This window comes from Peromyscus eremicus, chromosome 1 (genome assembly GCF_949786415.1).
Source record: "Peromyscus eremicus chromosome 1, PerEre_H2_v1, whole genome shotgun sequence".
Taxonomy (NCBI): Eukaryota; Metazoa; Chordata; class Mammalia; order Rodentia; family Cricetidae; genus Peromyscus; species Peromyscus eremicus.
The window spans coordinates 83,115,415-83,135,844 of record NC_081416.1 but is presented as its reverse complement, the minus strand read 5'-3'; the positions used below and the strand labels follow the sequence as shown (position 1 = coordinate 83,135,844).

Below are 20,430 nucleotides of genomic sequence, written 5' to 3'. Positions count from 1 at the left end.
AGTGCCTTATCTGCTGAGACAGCTCACTAGCTGATGCCTGTTCTTCTGGGGAAACTGATTCAGGTCTCACAGGAGTTAGTGCCTGTGAGAGTAGGTTTCACAGAACAATCCCAGGCTCTCTGGCCTTATTTCTTCACACAGGTGGCTTCTCTCTTCTGAATGCACTTCCTTCTGTGTCCATGCTTGTTATGTTGTGACACAGCCAGGATGCCCTTGCCAATCGTTGCCATGGTGCTATTTGAATTTTGCAGCCAGCAGGGTCGTGAGTTAACCAAAACCTCTTTTCCTTATATATCACCCAGCCTCAGATACTTTGTTGTAGCAACACAAACCAGTTTAAGATGGTGACCTTGAAAAAGTTAATGAAATTTCTGTCTGCGGAGGAAAAATGGGACTGAAAACTGATTCCTTGTGAATAAAGGGCTCTGAAGAGTTGAACATAGAGGGTAGACATGGCTGGAATTTTGCCTCTGCCCAAGTATTCTTCTGCTTTTACTCACTGCTTCTGCCCACTCTATGGAGAAGTGAAGCTCTCTGAACAAACCACACTGTCTCCAGCCTTCAGTCTTGACCTGTGCACGCATGCTTCTTTTTCTATAGTCCTTCTTCTATCCATCTCATCTGAATGACTCTTGCCTGTCCTTCATGAATCATCTGGTCACCCTCCAGCAGTGACAGCCTGATGTCCCCCAGACTTGCTATCACCTTGCCCATGACAAAGCAACCATCCTCTTTAACTCTGAGCAAAAATGCCACATGCAAGGCAGGACACTAAGAGACTACGGGAAAAGCAATTGCCTCCCCTCCTTAGTAATAAGAGAAACAGTCAACAATCTACTGCAAAGAGCAGTGAAAATGAGGACAGTGGCAACCTGTGATTCTATGCCCTTTCCTGTCTCAAAGGAAGTGGTCGTAACCATCACAATAGCTTCCATTTAGCAGTCTCTTATCACAAGCTAGAAATGGTAGAAAGAACTTCATACGTAATGATAGCTGCTGTGCCCTTCACTTTGAAGGTAGGGTTTTTAGATCACTCCTGCAATGGAGAGGATGTGGCTTAGATTTAGTGACTTCCCCAAAGTCACTACTTACTAAGTATCAGAGGCTGAATTTGAACCCAGGTCTTCCTCACCTGCCATAGTTCAGTTACCACCATTCTTTAAGAAGGGACCATTGCTTTCATTGATATTCACAGTCTACTAGCCAGAGAGTTTACACTCTGTTCTGCTGGGCTGCTCCCTATCATGGGTACCATCGCCAGCTATTTACAATTTCAGGGAGCCCTGCCCTTTCCTTGCTTTCCGATTCCCCAGAGTGAGTAAGACACTGTGGTCAAACCAGGAAAGGGTGGGCTTCTTTCCCGGTGGTGGAGTCACAAGGGCAAAGTCACGGAAGTGTGAGCATATGCTATGTTTGCAGAACTGTAAGATGACAGGCTTGACTGGGGTGTGGACCGCAGGGGATTGAGGGATGAGAATTCAAGAGCCCAGTGTGATAACCTCGATGAAATTGCTTTGCAAACTTCCAAGGTTGTTTTGGGGACTGTCGGAGATAACGCCTGTGAAGCTGCTTTGCACACTGGGAGAGCGTTAGGCAAATGTTAATTATCATGAGGTATTTTGGAGGTAGCCTGATTGGTATGAGGAACGAGATAGCAGAAAATTAAAATAGCTGCTAATTTCTCTTGAATCCACATTCTCAAAAGCATTCATACATAAAAAACCCTAATTCCATTGCTCTCATCTCTCCCCATTCTCAGATAAATAGATTATGATAGATTTTAGAAGCTAATAAAAATTCAGCCTGTTTCCTGGTTATTATTGATTTCACAACCAGGTTTAGCAACTTGGAGTAATATTTTGTTGCTTGCCCGTAAGACCACATCGAGTTAATTCTTTACCGTAATACTTTTACTCATATATGGCTGTGTCTCCTTCCTTGGTTGTCATGGCACTGGGGCTCTCATGAAGACAGCTCTGTGTCCTTCTGTCTTCTTTAGGGATGGGTGCTTAGTCTGTACCACGATACCTGATGCACAGCAGAACTGGATGGCAAACATTCTTTTAGAACGTAGCATGTGAGTGTAGATATCCACATTCCACATGAGTTGCTATAGGGACGTCTTTACTCTGTTTTGGGTCTGCTGTCCTCAAAGCCATTTTGTCTGTTTGGTCAAAAACTATTTCCCCTATTCTAATAAAATACTGTAGGTAAAACTAATTTACCTAATACATATTAATGTTTCTAATAAAGAATCCAAACTTACGTGCCAACTGGAGTCAAATATAGGACCAAAAACAGGAGGTGGAAGCTACTATAATTATAATAATTATTATTAGTTGCAGAAAAGATAGTTATATTTTTCAAAACCTAGAAGGATCAACTGAAAAGTTACAAAGGGAATGAAGAAAAAAGAGGAAAAAATGTTGAATACATCAACTGTGACTGATCAGAAAATAGGATAGGAAGGTTCCATGCACACACCCTAACCATTTACCAGAGGGCAGCAACATTTGGGGCAGGGGTAGAGACAGAACTTTCTTCCTATCTTGGTTGTATTTTGTTTCCTGGGTCCTCAAGCAGCTTGACTGGCAGCCAAAGTCTCACAGCAACACTCACATCTCTACTATTTTTTCCTGGCTCTTACTAAAGTGAGAAATGTGCTTCCAATCCTATCAGCCCACGGGGACGTTAAATACCCCTCTCACGGTCACCCCTCTCAGGGGAAACATTTCTTCCTGGTTGGTGGAGATACTTCCGCATGTCCACAGATGGAGTCTCAACTTTCTATATCCATATCTGAATAGAGGGGTTATGGCTTGAATGAAACAGCCTTTGGGGCAATGTTGGAAACAATACCAACATGTGTCCCCTGACCTCCTGCTGTGAATAAGAACGAAGGCTATGACACCCGGTGAGTAACTGGGAAGCAAGGCGGCTTTGCCACACTATTGCTGTGACCATGAAGCAGTCACACCTAACTTGGTGCTTCTGTTTTAGTAATAGTTCCTATATCAGGGCTGGAGGGATGGTTCAGCAGTGAAAAGCACTTGTTGCTTTTGCAGAGGACCCAGGTTCTGTTTCCAGCACCCACGTGGTGACTTTCGGTCATCGGTAGATCTGACACCTTCTTCTGGCCTCCATGGATACCATGCTTTAACTCTGAGCAAAAATGCCACATGCAAGGCAGGACACTAAGAGATTATGGGAAAAGCAATTGCCTCCCCTCCTTAGTAATAAGAGAAACAGTCAACAATCTACTGCAAAGAGCAGTGAAAAAATTATTTTATGTGCATTGGTGTGAAGGTGTAAGATGCTCTGGAACTGGAGTTATACAGTTGTGAGCTGCCATGTGGGTGCTGGGAATCGAACCTGGCTCCTCTGGAAGAGCAGCCAGTGCTCCTAACCACTGAGCCATTTCTCCACCCCATTCTTTGTTGCTTCGTTATGAATCTCATGAGAGAGCTGCTTAGGCTGTGTGTGATGACAAATGAGTTTGTGGTCAGCACACACAGGCAATGATGGGTCCCAGAAAGGAAGAAGGTGGGTTCCAGAGAATAGGCAGAACACATCTCTCCCCGGCACTGCCACCAACCCCACAACTGGTGCTGGCAAGGCTCATCTTTGGCCCATGAACTGTACTTTCCCTAACACCAGAAGCCCAGCTCTGTCTCTGTGGCACCAGTAGCTAGTAGATAATTCTCAAGGGAATAGACAATAGAAAACCCCCTCAAGATTCACAGGGTGGGCTCTGCATCGATGCCTTTGAAGGCTTGTACCAGTCATGAATGTTACAAGCCTGGTTTTACAGTCCTGGCATATAGTTGCAGTTTTCAACTCTGCCTTCTAGAAGTAGCTTGGGGAAGCCACTTAACTCTGCCGAGCTTCTGTTACATAATGAATGAGTTCTTTGTAAGTTTTAATTCACTGCATATTGTTCAGCACTATATTAACATTAGTGATTGTTACTGATGATTCCGTAAACATTAGGAATAGTATCTTGCATGGATTGGGTGGCCAATAAGCATTCACTACATGAACTGGATTTAGAATGCTGGGTCCTAGCTCACAATGAACCCCTTTAAGGGCGACAAGGGAAACATAAGTCTGGAGGAGGAGAGATTCTTTTAGGAGAATTGTTTGATCACAATATGCTAGTTTATGGGAAAAAAAGAAGCGACGTAATTTCCATTTTGTAACTTAGTATGGTGTGGAGAGGGAATTCACCTATGTGTCCTTGGTTAAAAAAATGATTTCAAGTAATTAAACTACCTGCTTAGATAGAGGGCAAAGGGGGCATTGGAAGAGTCTTCAGTCAAGAAGGAAGATACAGTTCCTTAGAATGTCTGCAAAGACCAGGATGGGAGGGTGAACCAAGACAGAGGTCAGTAGACACAGCATTTGTCTTGTCCCGTGCCCTGAATGCCAACATCTGCAGCAGGCCCATGGGCAAGCACAAAACACAAGTAGTGATGGGCAGGCTTTGCTCACCTCAGCTCTGCTGCCTGCTAGCTGGATGACCTTGGGAAGGTCACTTTCTTTTACAATCTGCTTCCTTATCTGCTAAGTAGACATGATGGAAGTGCCAGGCTCCCAGGTATAGCTGTGAATATTAAGTGAGCAGCATGAAGAAAATGCCTAGCAGATATTAAGTACCCAATAAATAGTGGTGGTGATGATGAGGATAATTATGATGATGATGATAAGAAAGATACTTATAATTGAAATGTTTCAAGTTTCTTAGAGGCTGATATGAAAATTATACTTATAAAATTTAGAAGTCAATCACCTATCTTTCAGTCTATATATCTATCCATTCACCCACCTGTCCACTTATCCATATGCCCATCTGTCTATCCACATATCCATCCATCCATCCATCCATCCATCCATCCATCCATCCATCCATCCATCCATGCATTCATCCATCTATCCATTCATCCATTCATCCACCCACCCAGCCAATACTTTCTAACAGTAACTATGTGCCAAGGACTAACAGAGCATTTGTGTGTAAGAGATACCTATGTCAAGGCATCTTTTTTTTTTTTTTTTTTTTTTTTTTTTTTTTTTTTTTTTTTTTTTTTTTTTTTACATTCCCAGGCAAAGACAAGCCCTTCTCTTTTGAGTTCCTCAGGGATTTGAACACCTTACTCGCTCAAAACCCTTACCCCTGTTGTAGAACAGGTCACCTATTGTTACGAGTTTTGATTTGCCTTTTGGTCTTGCAAGCACGTGAGGTTTCAAGGGCAGAGAACAACGCACACCATGCTCATTTTGTCTACCCTTCCATCGTTGTCCTTCCTGACTCAGAGCTGGATCTCAGAAACTGAACATGGTTCTTCACGATGTAGCCTGAACAGCCCAGTTGGGGAGCTAATAGGAAATCCTTACGTGGCTTAAGAAAGGAAGACTTCTATTTGGTAAGAGTCTGTTGTGTATGTCGTCTTATGTATTGGCCTCAGCTAGATGAGCATTCTCCCTCATTTACAGATGATGACATGGAAATTTATAGATGTTAGTTACACATGGGCAGGAAGTCCAGTTGGAACTTAAACCCAGATTTTAATAACTTCCATTTTTACAAGAAGTCCATTTAGGATGGCTGAAGAAGTGGGATAAGGTGTAAACAAATGAGTGTGTGTGTGTATGTGTGTGTGTGTGTGTGTGTGTGTGTGTGTGTGTGTGTGTTTACATGTGATGTACATAATACATGTAGACAAATTGGAGGCAGGAATAAAAACAGCCAACTTCAATTCCTTTAGAGGCAAAATGAGGGAAAAACAAAACATCAGACATTTGAAAAAAAAATCTGTGTGCTTGGAGGCAATGAGGAGGGGTGTGGTAAACTGCAAAACATAAGCCTGGCCTCAAGGAGGCGATTGGTTTTGGCTCTAATTTTTGTTTTCTTTGTGTGTGTGTGTGTGTGTGTGTGTGTGTGTGCGTGCGTGCGTGTGTGTGTGTGTGTGTGTGTGTGTGTGTGTGTGTGTGTGACAGTTTGAAAAGACTCTTCAGGGGAAATAAAGATATTGTGGTCCAGCTAACCTGGCCCTGAGCTCACACTCTTCTCTTTTGCCTCCTAAATGCAGCCATACTTGCATTTAGAACTATGGATTGTTATGCTTGGTCTCCAAGTGTTACCTAAGGGAAGGTGCTACTATCAAAGGAAGCTTAAGCAGATATTTCCCACATTTCAGAATGTATCTTCTGGTTGCTGATGGATGGAGGTGGGAGGTGGGGGTTGGGGGATGGTGCTGGTTCATCCCTCTTCGGGAAAGGAAGTGAGGGTGACTGAGGAGGGTGGTAACCAGTGTCCATCTGACTAACATTTGGGGGGTAGTATCTAGTGCTGGGAACAATAAAAAGTCTTATCTCAAGGGAGGAACTTCTGAAGCCCGGTCTACACTGAGAAGACCTAAGAAGCAACCAGCCCCACCCTTTCATGAGCTACATCTGTTCACACTAGATGTTCTTGAAATTTCTACCTTTGTTTTGTGGTAGAAATGTCTTGCCAGATTTTCTATCATCAGAGCTGAATGCAGTCACGGTGACAATGCCTGGCTAGCCAGAACTCCATCCCATTCATTTGTGAAATGACAGTGCCAAAGGTGACCTTCTCCATCCTGTTCACCTCTGTCAGATGACAGCTCAGAGCAGGCTCCTGTTTCCTCTCTGCTTATGATTCTGGACGCCCACAGCTTGATCCTAAGCAAGACTTATCCATAGTCACAGTCAAGATGTCAGCTCTCCCTTGTGCCATGGGAACCAAGCCACGGCTCCCAAGAGCCAGGCGGAAATGTCCTTGGGGTCTGAGGACATCATGGGCTTGCCTGTTCCTCCTGGCTGTCTCTGTTTTCCCTGGAGTCTGCAACGGATGATGAATGGGGCAAAGTTAGGCTGCAAGAGGCTGGTTGTGATATGACCTCTGATCCTCACTCCTGCTGAGTGCCAGTGGCTGTACTGTGAACGCTGTGCACAGTACCCTCTCTCCTCCTGTGCTCTTGAGTTCCCTTTTACTGCGAGGATCCTCACCCTCTTCTCCATTTTTCTCCCGTCACTGTCCAATACTTAATAGCTACAGAAAGCTTGAATAGCAATCTAGACCAAGTCACCTGCTCTAAAGACTCTGTGTCATCTAGCAACACGCACGGTAGCATCCAGTTGTGCAAAGCACCTTCAGAACACAGCCTATTCTCTCATCTCTGACCACTTCTCCTTGCCCAGTGTGATCCAGCCACGCTGGGTTTTGGTGCCGCCTCATTACCGTCTCTGGGTTTCCACCCTGCCTGTCCTTCTGCCTGTCATGCCCTCTCCTGGTGTCCTCACAGCTGGCGCCTTCTCAGACCTCACTAAAACCTCACCTGTCTGGGAGCCCTTTTCCAGCACTCTATTATGTAGCTCCCTGCCACCTTTCCCTGTGACATTATTGCCAAAGTGCACATCAGTACCTCAAGGGATTTTGTTCATATATTTACTTACTGGCTTGCCATTTGTCTCTCAAGTATTTTGGAGAAGTACAGGGATCTCCCGGGTATTCTTTGCTATTCCTAATATAGAGAGCATGCCCAGTCTATGAAAGGTCCTGAACATGGAGGAAAGATGATTCGAGAACATATTCTGTGAGGGACAGGACTATGGACCTTGGGTTCCTTTAGAGATTGCTCAGCCTTGTCCTGCTTACAGCCTTGTTCCCCTGGAACTTCCAAATGCTGTACCAATCTATGCATTTTAGGGAAGTCACTGTATTTCTTCACAGAAGCAGGGAGTGTCTGGTAAGCACTCGGAGGAGCTGAACTGTGGAGGTGAGGCCTTGGGTGCTAAAGGTAGGGAGCTGCAGTCAGGATAGAGTCACAGTCCATTCTATGTCTTTGGCAGTGGTTTGTGTGTGCACATGTATGTACACCTGTCTCTGAGAGGGCCTGTGTGTCTCTGCCTAGGGTATCCATGTGTGCATGCACGTGCCCGGCGTGTGTATATGTGTGTCTCTGTGTGTGTCGCATCTGTGTGTTTGTGCATCTGGCTACAGTCCTTCGGTTGAACTGACAGGGCCGATAGCTTGCTCTGCACTTAGCTGAAATGATAAGAAATGTCTGTAGCAGAAAAGCAATTCCCCCAGCTCCACTGACTGCCAAGCGTTCTGGCAAACGAGGGGGAGAGGAGTCACTGGTGGACGCATTGGCTTACACACTGGAAAATGGCTTGTCCCAGCTCAGAGCAATTCACCTGGCTTTCATAAGCGGCTGGCTTCCTGGGTCACTTTTCTTGCATGCACTTCCCTGTCATCCCAGGTACTCTGGCCTTCCTGTCCTGTTTTCTGTGTACCAGTCCCTCCCTGGCCTGGCTTGTTTGCTTTGTCCCTGTCTTTCTCTCCCCTCCTCTCCCTTCTCCTCTTCTCCCCTCCCTTCTCCCGTCTTTCCTTCCCCCCCCATCTTCCTCTCCGTTTCCTTCCTTTCCCCCACTTCTTCCTCCTTTTCCCTTCCCCGTCATTCTGACTTGAAGTGTCCCTTCTGGAGGGGAGCTTTTGTGACCTCTCGGTCTGGGTCAAGTTCTCCAGTGATAAACTCTCACAGTATGATGGCATTTGCACAGCTGAATTTTTGCTTTTGAGTGGGTTTTTGATATCCTGTGGTGTGTGTGTGTGTGTGTGTGTGTGTGTGTGTGTGTGTGTGTGTGCTCATGCTCATGCACACTGGCTTGGTGGACTTGGTGGTATGTAAATGTCACTGAGAAAGGAGTAGGTCTTTTAGGGCTTGTCATGAAGCTAATGCAGAGCCCAGCGACTGGCAATGCTGGGAACCTGGGTGGACAATGGGCAGATGGAAAAATGACCTAGTGAAGCAAATCAAGTATGACAATGCTTTCTGAGGTGTCACCCCCCTCCCCACTTTTCTGGTGGGGGGAATGAAGGCACACATTTGGGGGAGAAAAGTCCTTAACTTCTTTGTAATGTATTTCAGCTTATTGTAACTTTCATACAAGAGAAGCCAGGCCACTCTGCATCCACAGAGATGTCCCCTTTCTTTAATCCCATGGAGGATCCACCCTGTACTCTGCTTCCTTTGTATTTTTCCAGGGTGGCACAGGTTTTAGGGGTGGTATGGGTGTTGAGGGTGGGCAGTCATTTCTTGACCAAAGCATACAGGATTCAGAGTTTTGGAGCCCAACTGGGTCAGGCTGGGGAGCTGGCCTGGTCTTTGAGTGTCAGGTTTTCCATTCGGAGTATTGCATTTGGTGAGTGTCCCCAGAGTTTAGTCATGGTCCTATTGTGGTGGACTGAATGTCTATGTCCTCCTACATAAGTTGACCTCTTCATCCCAGTGGGATGTATTAGGAAGTAGGATGCTTGAGAGGTGAGCATGTCAGGAAGGTGGCTCAGTATCTTAAAAAAGGACCCCAGTGAGCTTTTGCCATTTCCTGCTGTGGAAGCATCCCCCAGGAAGCTGGCAGTCTGTAGCCTGCAGAGCCCTCACCAGAGTCAGAGCATGTTGCTACAATGACCTTGGGGTTTTAGACTTCAGAACAGTGAGAAAGAAGCTTCTGGTGTCACAAGCCACAAGACTATGGTGCTTTGTTATAGCAACCCAACCTGCTGGAATACCCGCCGACTTTTTTTTTTGTTGCATTTAAAGTCTGTTTCACCTATTATATTGTTTACTTTGCATTTTGTTCAAAAATGACTCGTCCTATTTCCTTAAACTTATGGTTTTTTTAAGAAAAGAAGAGAGAGAGAGAGAGAGAGAGAGAGAAACCGATTCATTTTCTAGTCCAGGCTGGCTTGGATCTTTCTCTATAGATCAGGTTGGCCTCAAACTCATGACGATCTGCCCCCCTTGGCTTCCTAAGTGCTGAGATGATAGGAGTAAGCCACCACGCCTAGCTCCTAGATTAAAACTTTTATATAACAATGCTCCCCAATGTAAATGTAATATGAATTATATATACAGTTAAATTTTAGTAGCTACAATAAAAAATAAAGAGAAACAAAAGTTTAACACTATATTTCAGCTACACATACCCAATGCATGTAATTCACGTGAGTTATTGGGATATTTAAAGTTTTTTTTTCCTGTGCTGTCTTCAAAATCCAGTGTGTAGTTCACAGTTGCAATATGTCTCTTTGTGTGTGCTGATTTTTTTGTGACCTCTATTTAGAGGTCATAAAACAGAGCTGAATGAATAAATTCATACCCGAATTGTCCCAACCAGATAGTTATTTTCTAATAACCAAATGATCAGATTTTAATTGCAAATTAATTGAAATGAAATGAAAAATTCAGCATCTCACTTGCACTCGTCCAATGTCAAGTACTCAGTAGCCTTACATGGCTGGTGTCACTGTATCAGACAGCGTAGAACCACGACTCACAAGCCAGCCTCCTTGCTGTAAAGAAAAGGTAGCCTTAAAAACAGATACAGGGCCCAGGTACAGCTCAGTGGTATAGCACTTGCCGAGTGTATTTAAGACCCTGGATTTTATTCCTAGCACTAGGGAAAATATGTAACAGCAGAACAAGGGGGCCATTAAGTTCAAGTCAGATGCTACTGCCAGGCATGGTGTTAGGCCCAGATTTGGCACATACTGAAAAGATGTTACAGATACACTACACCAAGCTGAGCTACTCCTTTGATGGAATCAGGAAGTTTAAGAGAAGGAACTGATGCTGTACACGGGTACCATTAAAAACCTTCCTAGATGCCAGCAGACAAAACCCCAGTGCTGGGTGGTCACTGAGCACCAGCTCAGTCAATCCACCTCTACCCTGATCCCTGCCCTAAACCTGGAGATCAATAGCAGTCGACTGAGAAAAGGAGCCAAGATCAGGAGAACTGAGTTCTGCTGAAGACTCTGCCATTCCTGGCCCGGAAACTTCAGGGGAGGTCTTGATCCCTCATTTTGTAAATTGGGGGTATTTGGGCTCAGCAAAGAAGACAAAACAAAACACAAATCTGAACCATCCAGAAGCCATGGACTGACAGATACCATGCCTTGTGCTAGCCCTGAATGATCTCGCCTCATCCATGCCATAAGCCTTGAGAGAAAGGTATGGTATCCATTCTATGGGCCGAGCATAGAGGCCACTTGCCAGAGTCCTGTTAACATGAAGCAATGAGGCTGTAATTTGAATTCAGGTTGGGGGTCTATTGTGCCCACATCTCAATTCCCCATGCTGGCAGATTCAAAGTACTATTCTGTTTCTCCAAAATATTCTATCTATGTTCCAAGACCTTGTCAAAATGCAGTTTGTAGTATTTCCTGGAGAAGTTTCTGTTAGCTTTTGTTAATTCCCTGGATCAGGGAGTTGGCATGCCTTCCTTTGGCTACATATTTCCTTGCATCTCCTGAATTATTCCCTTCTTCCCCCCATCTAGTGTCAATATTTTGTTTTCTACTGTGATTCACACTGGTCTCTCTTGATGTTTCTTGTGGCTCCCCCATCCCGAGGTTTTAAGTCAGCAGACTGGTGGGCTATAGAAAGTCTGCAGAGAGATCTGCTTGGTTTGACTCAGGAAGTGTTGGCTCACAGGATGTTTTAAACATTTTTTTTTAATTAGTTGCCAATGTTGAAACCTCGGCTATTCCACACATATCTGGATCTCTAGGTTTTGGAATTATCAGGCAATGCTGAGTTGTTGGTCAGAAAGTCAAGTGACAGCAGACCTCCTGACACTCAGTCCCTACCTTCCCTGTGGTCACCTCCACTTGAGTCCCACCTCTCCTTTGTGTGTGGCACCATCTCCCCGTGATAAAGCTGGGTAATGGCACTCAGGGCTGCCCTGCCATTTCCTAGCTGTGTGGACTTCGGTAGGTGACCCAAAGTTCTCACTTGAAAATGGGTGATGATATATACATGCCCAAGACTCCTCATAGGAATGAAATGAGTTTACACATGAGAAGTGCTTTGAAGAATGCCCAGCACACAGTAGGTGTTATGTGAGAGCCAGTGATTATTAAGAGCAAACAAGGTTTGCAGATTTGGTACATTTATCTGTCACTGAGGGAAAATGAGAGAGATTAATAGTCACGTGTTTTCAGTAAAACACCAGCGAAGCATGATTCCTTGAAGAAGTAAAACATTACTTAAAGCTGGACTGCTCTGTTCCAGGTATTTGAATTCATGACACCTGCATCTCGCTCCTCACCCAGCATTATGGTCTCTGATTGGTTGGCATCCTCTCCCAGGCTTTGCCTGTCTGTTAGCTGCACATGAAAGTTTGCTGGTGGGACCCTTTCTTTTCATGACCCTGGATACTTTCCCCAGCAGCCGAACATGGTACTTGCTCATGTTGGCTGGCTTCAGCTGAAGGCTACTGTGCATCCCGCACCGGAACTTTTTCTGAAAGTCACACAGAGACCCAGGCAAGCCTTTTAGGAAGGCCCATTCCCTAGACTTATGAAGGGATTCATTGCTAAGTCATGGGTTTGTTCTTGTCTGACTTGCTAGGACACAGTTTTATCACCATTGTGAGTAGAGCCATGTATTTATGGTAAAGATCCATGTACGAAGTGTGGCTACAGGACATAGACATGGCTTGAACACATGGGCATATTAGACAATGAAACAATGTTATTTCTGGAGATCCTACCATGTGTGAGGGACTGTGAGAAGCCTTTGTGTGTTTTGTTTCTAATCGTCATAGCCACAATGCAAGACCTGGAAGGTTAATAACATTACCAAACTCTTACTCCATGTGACAGCAAGCATGCCAAGAATGGAAGTAAGCATTTTCACAATTCAATTTATTTTCAAAATAGCCCTTTGGAAGAGGCACTGTTAATATCCTTCTCATGGCTGAGGAAGCTGAGGAGCAGAGAGGGTGAGAAATTTGCCCAAAGTAACAGATTATTAAGTAGAGGAGCCAGGATTTGAATTCAGAGTGTATGATATCAGATACTTGCTTAGCTGATGACCTTGATATCCCACTGTTGTGGATGAAAGAGCCGAGGCTCAGAGAGGTGAAGTATTATGTTTGAGGTCACAATAGCAAACAGGATGCAAATCCACATCCGGTTTTCATGCAATGTGTTTTACACTCCGCCTTGAAAGCAGAACTGAAGTGATGATTACAGGAACTGCAGGAGGGTAAGGTCTAGAAAGCAATTTTCCTGAACTCTATCTCAAGGCTGGGATAGGCGGCTTCCTGCAGAGTTGTTTCAGGAGTTTGTGATTCCACAAACTTGCATTGCTACATCCCACCTAAGGGTCATGTCTCCAACTACAGCTCAGGCAGAAACAGCCTTTCTTGTGGCTTTGATGACTCCATAAAAAACGACCTCTCTAAGGTCATACAGTGAGTTACTGCCAGAGGAACCTGGAATCCAGAATTCCACATCTAATGTTTTTTGTCTGGCTCATAGATGAAGGGTGCTATGGTCCAACGTATCTGATTATGGTACAGACAGGACACAGGGTAAGTTAGGCACAGCATGCAGGGCTGTTTAGATTCAGAGTACTTTGGCAGGAAGCAGCTCACATGAGTTTGGATCCAAGGATACAAAGGAATGCTATGCAGCTGTATAAAGGAATGACAAGTTCCATCCATTCTCTGCAAATGATTGGCACAGTGAAATGAAAAAGAAGAGGCAAATCAATCATATAATGTGCTCATTTCAGGCAGAATTAGAAATGGAGAGTTGGACTTCTCAATTCATATTTGCTTAATGCACTAACATACCTTAAAAGAGGGTTGATAAGAAATGAAGGCACAGTAGCAGTGGTCACCTGTGGGATGAGGAGTTCAAGACTGGCGGACAGGAGAAAGTTGTGGGTGGGCGGCGTGTCAGCCTGTGCCATTTCTTAATTTGAGGGTTTTAGGCTGTATGAATGCCACTACCTGTTTCAAGGGGACCCGCTTTCCTTCAGCTCCTGGAAGGTGCTACCTCCAGGGAATGGGCATTTACATTCTTCTGGTTTTATAAGAGAACTCGGAATTCCATTGAAATTACTTTTCCAGTTTTTAATTTCAAGTTATTCATTAATGGTAGATAGAAATAACAGCAGGTATTTACATATTAATCACATTTTCTGCAAACACACTGCAGCCACTTGTTAGTTCTTAGGAGCTTCTTTGTGACATTTTTAAGTATTCTATGGAGGCTATTCTAGCATCCATTAGTAGAAATGATTGAATTTATTCATCTCTTGATACCTTTGTTTCTCTTTCTTGTCTTATTCCACTGGCCAGAACTTCCAGTACTATGTTGAATAAGAGCAAGGAAGGCAGCTTTTCCTGCCCGGCTCCAGATCATGGGGGTTGGGGGAGTACTCAACCTCTAGCCCTTGAGTGTGATGGAAGTCCCAAGTTATTTGTAGATTCCATTTTCCATGTTAAATAATTTCTCTTTATCATTTGTTTGATGAGTTTTTACTGCAAGAGGTTGTTAACTATTGTTGAATGTTTTTCCTCATCTACTAAGATGGATCACTTGGATTTTATTTTTCACTTGTTAACGTTCTTGTCAAATGCTTAATGAATTTGGCATTGTGAGATGAACCCAAGTTCTAGTTGAGTTACCCCTTCTAGATGCTTATTGAGTAACTTGGCCATTTATGGATTTTGTGTTTATGCTCAAGAGGCTTATTAGTTTATAGTTTTATTTTCTGATAATATCTGTCTTACTTTGATGAGAGGGTAAAGCCGGTGTCATCAAACATATTGGGAAATCTCCCCACATTTCAGATGATGATAATGTAACTTACAGAGTGCTCCTGTGTTCAAAGCGTTGTGTTTAGTGCGTAATTCAGTCTTCACATCAACCCTATGGTGTATGGACTGTTATTTTCTCTGCTTCGTTTTTAAAGGTAGGAAAACTGAAGCACGTCGTAGTTAATGTCACTTGCCCATACTTACACACAGTATAAGCATCCAAGCCAGGGCATAGAATCCCAGAGGTCCAGGCCCCACACTTCCACTCCCAGCCTGTTTATTACACCTTCTCTAATCAAAACTGTTTGTGGGTTAAAGAAAACACACCTGCAGGGGTCAGCCCAGTCACCAGGCTACTCGTATCTTCACCTTTGGTTAATAACCATGGTAACTACAATGTGCCAAGCTCCCTTCACCCATGCCAGCCTTCAGAGGCAGATCTCATCACCCTTGCTAGGCATCTGTGGAAGCGTTCCTTCCTGTAGGGTGGGATGCGATTTCAAGCTATCACCTCCTTCCTCACTCTGCTTTCCTTCATGTCTGGGGCACCTTTCAGAAAGCAAATTTTAAAGACAAAATCTTTCAAATCCTTGTTTATTTTTGAGGTGTTCCTTCCTTATCAGGGCAGCTCAGCCCATGGCTGTCTCCCCCCAGGCATTCAAGTTCACAGTTTCCTTCTCCTTCTGCCATTCTTTATACTGCTTTGTCTCCACCAAGCCAACCAGCATTAGCTCTTCTGTCTTAGCTCCTGTGTCTTGAGAAATAAGAAACATCTCCCTCACTTAAAAAGAAAGAGTAAGAGAAACAGATGGAGTTTTATGAAGGGCAGGGATGCCAATATTCTCTGCTAAGGTCTTCAGCGTTGGGGAACCAAGATTAGTGAAAACAGCTTCCTGGTGGAAGGAAGGAAATTCGATGCCACAGAAAGAGCAGGTGCATTTACCTCTGGTTTGACTCTATGGTTGTAGGGCATATGTGGCACTGCTCCGCATCTCAGTTTACTCAGCCATGAAATGGGTTCAGATGCATGTGTAGGTCATAGGGAGGTAATAGAGATGAAGCAGCAGTGTGTGAGTGAAAAGATCTGCTGCGGAGAAGGCACTGAGTAAAATGTGCTTTTCTTGGACCAGGCATTATTCTGAATGTTTTGTAGGGTGAGGTTTTGCTCTACTGCCTTAGCTGGCCTTCAACTTCTCATCTCAAGAACTCCTCCTGCCTTGGTCTTCTGAATACCTGGGACCATAGGTATGACTTGGGCTATTTTTATATAGAGTATCTTAATTAATGGATGCTACCTGGGGAGGTAATTATGCATGACTCCTACCCATTTTTCTGATGGGGCAAACTGTGGAACCGACAGGCTAAGAATTCCTAAGTGGCTAGCTCTGCCCATACTTCGTATTGGAATTCCTTGGACTCATGCCAGGCCTGTTGCGCTGGCCCACACGGGCAATTACTTAAAGTAGGGGGCTGGACCGCATGGCTTTTTCAAAGCTCTTTCTGCCAACTTAGGGGTATGTGTGGCCAGAGACACCTGCCACTTTCCTGTAATTACTGGATCCCTCTTGGCAAACACCCAGGCATTCCCCATCTATCTCTCCATTTCCACTCACATCTCTGACAGCACTTGGGGTAGGGGATTTGGAAAACTTGGAGTGAGCTCCCTGCTGGGAAGAGTGACTCAATTAAAATCTCAGTTTTCAACAATATTAGCAAGGCCTGTTGCTATGTCACACCCCATAACTGTGTCTCTCCATCAACAGCGGCAACGGGGGCTTGCTAATTGATAGTGACTCTAAGTTGAGGTGAATTTTCCAGGTAAAGTGCCAGGCTAAGTGCTGTCCTCTAGGCATCTCCTGGACCCTCTGCTGGTTCCCGGATCATGCTGAGCAGTCCCCTTCTCCTGACAACCCCATGGGATGACACTTATAACTGCAGCCGCACAATGTCAATCAATGCAGGTGACAGCCACTGAACTGCATGCTTAACCACCTCCTCATCTTCACTAAAGCTGTCACTTGTCCTACCACCCTAGGGAAAGACAATTTCATAATGTCCATTCTACAGAGAGAAACTAAGGCACAGAGCAACCACACCCCCTGACTCTGGTGGAGGCTGGATTAATCTTCAGTCTGCACTCTCTTTTGCTGGGATATGTTTGCTTCTCTACATGGCTTCAAAACAGTGTTCTTCAATCTTCCTAATGCGGAGACCCTTTAATACAGTTCCTCATGTTGTGGTGATCCCCAACCATAACATTATTTTTGTTGCTACTTCATAACTGCAATTTTTCTACTGTTATGAATCATAATTACTTATCTGTGTTTTCTGATAGTCTTCGGTGACCCCTGTGAAAGGTCATTTGACCCCCCGAAGGTTGAGAACCCATAGGCTGAGAACCACTGCTTTAAAAGAATGACAAGGACTCTTCCAACCAGCCTTGCAGGTTGCTAACAAAAGTGCTTTTGGCCCATGGTTTTGGACAAGACTGATCTTCCCTTCACTCTTCTCTAGGAGCTTGGTCCTTCTGCATCCAGCAGCTGCGTCTAAAGCCAGAAGCTTTCATTGTGAAGCATTCAGTTCCCTGAATCCAGGGACTGCTCCCTTGAAGACCCCTGGGAGCCCTTTGGCACATCCTTAGTATTTGCACACAGTAGGTGGTCAAAACTGTTAGCTAAGTCTATAAACACACACCCCAACTAAGTTCAAATCTCAACCCTTCTCTCTCTTAAACCCCTAAGCCCTGGGCTAAACCAATGCCAAGCACAGTATCTAGCATAAGATGGGTGCCAAAGCTGTGGGTGGGAAGACCGTAGCTGCTCAGGAGAGTTAGACTATAGAGGCTCAAGACACTTGGGTTTGAGGGCGTCGACAGTCTGAGATTCCCTGTTCTCCTAACCTCGTGTCCTGTTTTGGACTCTTGGAGGTCACTCTCCTTGTCTTTGCAGCTCTGCCCCTTAGAATTTGTAGAGAAAAATGCACGAGAGAACGAGTGGCCAGCTCAGGCAACGGGAGAGATGGAGAGGTCGGGAAGGGGGTTAGTTACACTATGATGGGGGTGGGGTGCTGTCAAAGAGAGGGGCTCTGGCCCTTCTTCACTTTAGCAAGCATCACACATAACCAACCTCTCAAGAACTCATTTTCCAATAGAGAGCTCTGGGAACAGGCTTTGGAGGGCAGGGGAGGGAGATGCAACCTGGGTGGAAATCAATTTCACCTCCAGGTAATTACAGGAGTGCCCTACCTGGTAGGGTACATCAGAGCTGGATCCCCTCTCCTAGGAGGCATAAGTTATAGGGAGAGCTTCCCTTCACAGGGGGACATGGAAGGAGCCCATGTTAGGAAATTTGTGTTTGCCTTGCTGGTTAACTCGGGAGTGGGGGTTGTTGGACACCGTTTTTTCCAGGGGCTCTGGAGTCCCTAAATGTTTGAGGAAGGGAGGGTTCTCGGATCTTGGAAGACTAACGCCCAACTTCTCAGGACGCTAGGATGCTCAAGTTCTCAGAGCAGAGATGCCAAGTGGTGGAGGTTGAGATTCTGTCTTGGACAGGGGTTTTTCTCTTTCTGAGCCTTTCTGTCTCTAGCTCTCTCTTCTGCCTGCAGGTGACTCCAGGAATGAACATGACATTGTGTGCATGACAGGATTATCCAAAGACCCAAAACTGAAGCAACCTCCCCCCCCTCCCCCGAGGGGGGGCGTCTGTTCTTCCTGGTCCCAGTTGCTCTCCCACATAACCCCGGCAGACACCCCTCCTCCCTCAGCAGCTCATTTCTCTTCAGGAATTCACTACAAGACTCAGCCTCACTTTCCAGAGGACATTAAGATGTGGGACCAGCCAGCTACTCATCTGCCTCTCTGGGAACTGCCCTGGGAGGGAGGACTAGGGTTGACCTGGAGGCAAAGCCAGAGGAGACAGAAGTAAATTCAAGGAGACTGCCATCCCCTGAGGCAGTAGTCCTGGTAGCCAGTGCGCTTCTCTGCCCAGCTGCCCCATCCGGCCCAGACCAGGGGCACCCTTTGACACTTCTTGGCCATAAGACCATACTTCGCTCCCTCAGGGCAAGGGCTCATCCCATTGCCCCTGGAACTCCAGTGGCCAGTATCAAGGTCTCATTTATGTATCATTAGGTGGGAGGTACAGAGGGATAGGGTGGCAGAGGTGTTCTCAGCTGAGGTGACAGTGTGGAGCAGAGCCTCACACAGCCCTTCCGGGACCCCTCAGGGACGCGATGAGAGAGAGAGAGAGAGAGAGAGAGAGAGAGAGAGAGAGAGAGAGAGAGAGAGAGAGAGAGAGAGAGAGAGAGAACACACACGGGCACGCTTTGGATCGGATGCACACCCACAAGTCAAAATGCCCCAGCGCCACACAAGTACTGTCCCCACCAAGCCACGCGACGTCCCTTCATCCTGATTTGGAAACCTCCACAGTTGCCACCAAGGTTTAAACTTCGTTGTTTTTCAAAGCGGGCTCCAGGGCACTTCCCAAGACGGTGTCTGGGACCCCGGAGGTTGCAACTTGGGGCTTCCGGCTTCCCTCCCTCTCCCTCAGGTCCCCTCACCTGGTAATCCGAGGCACAGCAAAAAGCTGTAGTAGACCACCGGCACGAAGCCCAAGCCGCAAGCCGAGCTGTTGGCGGCGAGGTGGGCGTGCATGTGCTCCATGAGCGCGCCCCTCGCCGGGCTGGGCTCGGCGCAGCTGCCAAGCGGGTGGGGACCAGGCAGCAGCTGGGGCGGGATCCGGGATCACCGCACGGCGGGACCCGCTGGCACCCTGGCCGGTATCCTCCGCTGGCTCTGCACCTGCCTTCCAGGATCCGCAGCTCCGCTCTCCAGCAGGGCGCAGGGGACGCGGGAGGGGCTCTCGGAGCCGGAGTGTGCACCTCCCTCCTAGGACCGCTCAGCTCCCGCCTCAGAACCCCGGCCGGGACGCCGTTCTCCGCAGCCAATCAGCAGCTGCCTGCATGGTGTGTGTGTGTGTGTGTGTGTGTGTGTGTGTGTGTGTGTGTCCACGAGCGCGCGCACGCGCTGAGAGTGGGGGGCATCGGGTGGGACGTTCCAGAGGAGCCGGGTCCCAGCAGCGTTTTCTGGCTCCAGTTTCTGGAGGAAAAGACCGGGTTAACTTGGGAACCCCAGAGGAAGACCGGGATGGAGAACAGGCTATCCTGGGTTTCCAACCCCTGTGGGAGGGGCGTGGCGTGGAAACGACCTGCTTCTCCCTTAGCGGCTCCTTTACCCCTCCAGCATGCCCTCAGTTTTCCTTTTGACTTTCCTCCCAGCTACCTACCCCAGCTCCCCGCCAATGCCTCGAGTCCATCTTCGTGTAGAGGCGTCTACATCCCGGGTGTGGGGGATGGGGTCGCGACTGTTGGAGCCCAGAGAATGTTGAAAGATTTTTTTTTTTTTTTTTAATTTTCTTGCCTGGATCAGGGAGCTGAGCTTGTGGGTCTGAAGGAAGGCTGTGAACATCTTTGCGTGTGCCACCAGGTCGATGGTGCTGTCTCTGAACTTGGAAGGGATGTAGGATGGCTAAGAGAAGCCCTCCACACAGCCTTCAGCTTGGGATAAAAATGTTGCAGCCACAGAGACACACACACACTCACCTACACGCACACAAAGGCACACAATGCCCAACCATGCGGGTACACTCACTCACACACTCACGCACGCGGGTGCTCTCATCTTCCACACCTAGCTAGACTGGTGAAAACATGCAGACACCCTCATCAATATGCAGGAGGGCGCAGCAGGCTCAGGCGGAGCCTCGAACAAGTACACAAATGCAT

At 46.3% G+C, this 20,430-nt stretch overlaps 1 protein-coding gene across 1 annotated transcript in view; it reads right to left on the bottom strand.

Moving 5' to 3' along the window:
- Gpr139 (G protein-coupled receptor 139) overlaps positions 1 to 19,309 on the bottom strand; it is a 40,427-nt gene extending 21,118 nt beyond the window's left edge. The window contains exon 1 of the mRNA XM_059251414.1: positions 19,207 to 19,309. Coding sequence (XP_059107397.1) covers positions 19,207 to 19,309 — 103 coding nt within the window. The remainder of the gene's footprint in view (positions 1 to 19,206) is intronic.
- Positions 19,310 to 20,430: the final 1,121 nt, after the last annotated feature.